Source organism: Sesamum indicum, linkage group LG1, assembly GCF_000512975.1.
Source record: "Sesamum indicum cultivar Zhongzhi No. 13 linkage group LG1, S_indicum_v1.0, whole genome shotgun sequence".
NCBI classification, from domain to species: domain Eukaryota; kingdom Viridiplantae; phylum Streptophyta; class Magnoliopsida; order Lamiales; family Pedaliaceae; genus Sesamum; species Sesamum indicum.
In genome coordinates this window covers 8,383,034-8,384,616 of record NC_026145.1, presented here as the reverse complement: position 1 = coordinate 8,384,616, position 1,583 = coordinate 8,383,034, and the positions used below count along the sequence as shown (strand labels likewise).

General features: G+C 39.5%; 2 protein-coding genes across 2 annotated transcripts in view; one reads left to right on the top strand and one right to left on the bottom strand.

The window, feature by feature from the left end:
* LOC105158610 (probable WRKY transcription factor 53) overlaps window positions 1-1,339 on the top strand; it is a 2,238-nt gene extending 899 nt beyond the window's left edge. The window contains exon 3 of the mRNA XM_020695816.1: window positions 73-1,339. Coding sequence (XP_020551475.1) covers window positions 73-679 — 607 coding nt within the window. The 3' untranslated portion in view covers window positions 680-1,339. The remainder of the gene's footprint in view (window positions 1-72) is intronic.
* Window positions 1,355-1,583, bottom strand: part of LOC110012146 — a 1,495-nt gene continuing 1,266 nt past the window's right edge. The window contains exon 2 of the mRNA XM_020694745.1: window positions 1,355-1,500. Coding sequence (XP_020550404.1) covers window positions 1,355-1,500 — 146 coding nt within the window. The remainder of the gene's footprint in view (window positions 1,501-1,583) is intronic.

The window sequence follows — 1,583 nt, the reverse complement described above, 5'->3', positions numbered from 1 at the left end:
AGGGAATTGCAAGACAGATCATGGGACGTGCATAATCTGAGAAAATCTAACATATATGTGTTCATGTAACAGGAGCTATTACCGATGTACTTACCGTCTCGTTCAAAATTGCTGGGCGACAAAGCAAGTGCAAAGATCTGATGATGACCCTACCATATTTGAGATAACATATAAAGGAACACACACGTGCAACCAGTCGATAAATGCAGTTCCACCGCCAGCATCACCTGAAAAACAAGAAGTGAAACATAGTTCTCACGAACATCAGTTACAGCAACCGAATCAGACACTTTTGAACTTCAAAACTAACCTCAGAGTTGCCACTGAGAACTTGGACAACAAGGCGATGCCGCCCCAGTTCTCTTTCCCATCAACATATGACAAGGAAAATCACTATTTTCCAATCTCTGCTCTTGTTGACGACAGTCATTTGGGAGCATATTCCTCACTGTTTTTATCTCCAGCAACATCAGAATCAAATTACTTCTCTCCAGCAACCTGCCAAATCAAGAACTTTGGAGGGACTCCTACTTACCAACATTCAGAATCTGATATTCCTGAGATAATTTCAGCTCATGCTTCGACAACCAATTCCCCAATTGGAGGCATGGAGTTCCCTTTTGATCCGGTAGAGCTTGATCCAGATTTCCCATTTAACGCCTCAGAATTTTTCAGATAATTGAACCTTAAAGTTGATAATAAGAGGTATAGGTTTTCCAACAATTAAGATTCGTTCTAGTTTTCTTTAAATGTTAGAGGGAGACATTGTAGCAGAAACTTCTCCAGATGTGTAATATGATATGCAAAATTAGGAATTTATATTTATCAATAACTAACAAATTCCACAGTCTAGTTTTCACTTACAACCAGGAACAAGATCGACAAACTAATTTCTGTACAACAGCTCGTCAAGACAAAGCAACCAAAAAAAGTTCGAGAACAGCCTATTAGTTCACAGATCTGTTCCAATCAATAAAATTACTACCCAAAAGTGGACTAAAAGTTGGAGTTACATGAAATGGTTGCAGACAAGATTACCAGCATGATCTTTCGTGTTCATGTAGACAGCCTGCTCAAGGTTCACAGTTGCAGAGTACTAAAATGATCACTAATAACAAAAGAAACAAGAATCACGAGTGGCCAAGCATTTACTCAAACAAAGACAAGACATTGACAGAAGCATTTTAGAGTACTGCTGAAGATCAGATGCCCTGCATATCATTGCGTTACACGGAAAGAGGTTGATTTATCCTAGCTGCAAAATCTACAACACAGGAATTTTCTGGAGCATATGTACATGCATTTATCACCTAGATTGATGACTTCTCCTTCTCTTCGACTCTACAAGCAACACTCAAAGAGTGCCGTTTTCATCCTTAGCTTGCCTAAGAGCCGCCCTGAGGCCCAACACGATGAATAGGTTGGTAAGCATAAGCAATCCCTCAGCTCCACCATGCAGCCAGTCGACATTGGACAATGATGTTACATAGTGAACCTTTGCTGTCGACAGAAGATTGAAATTTTACAATAGTTAACAAATGCAAAATTTGATTCCAATAACTACTGAACATGACTTGCCGAAG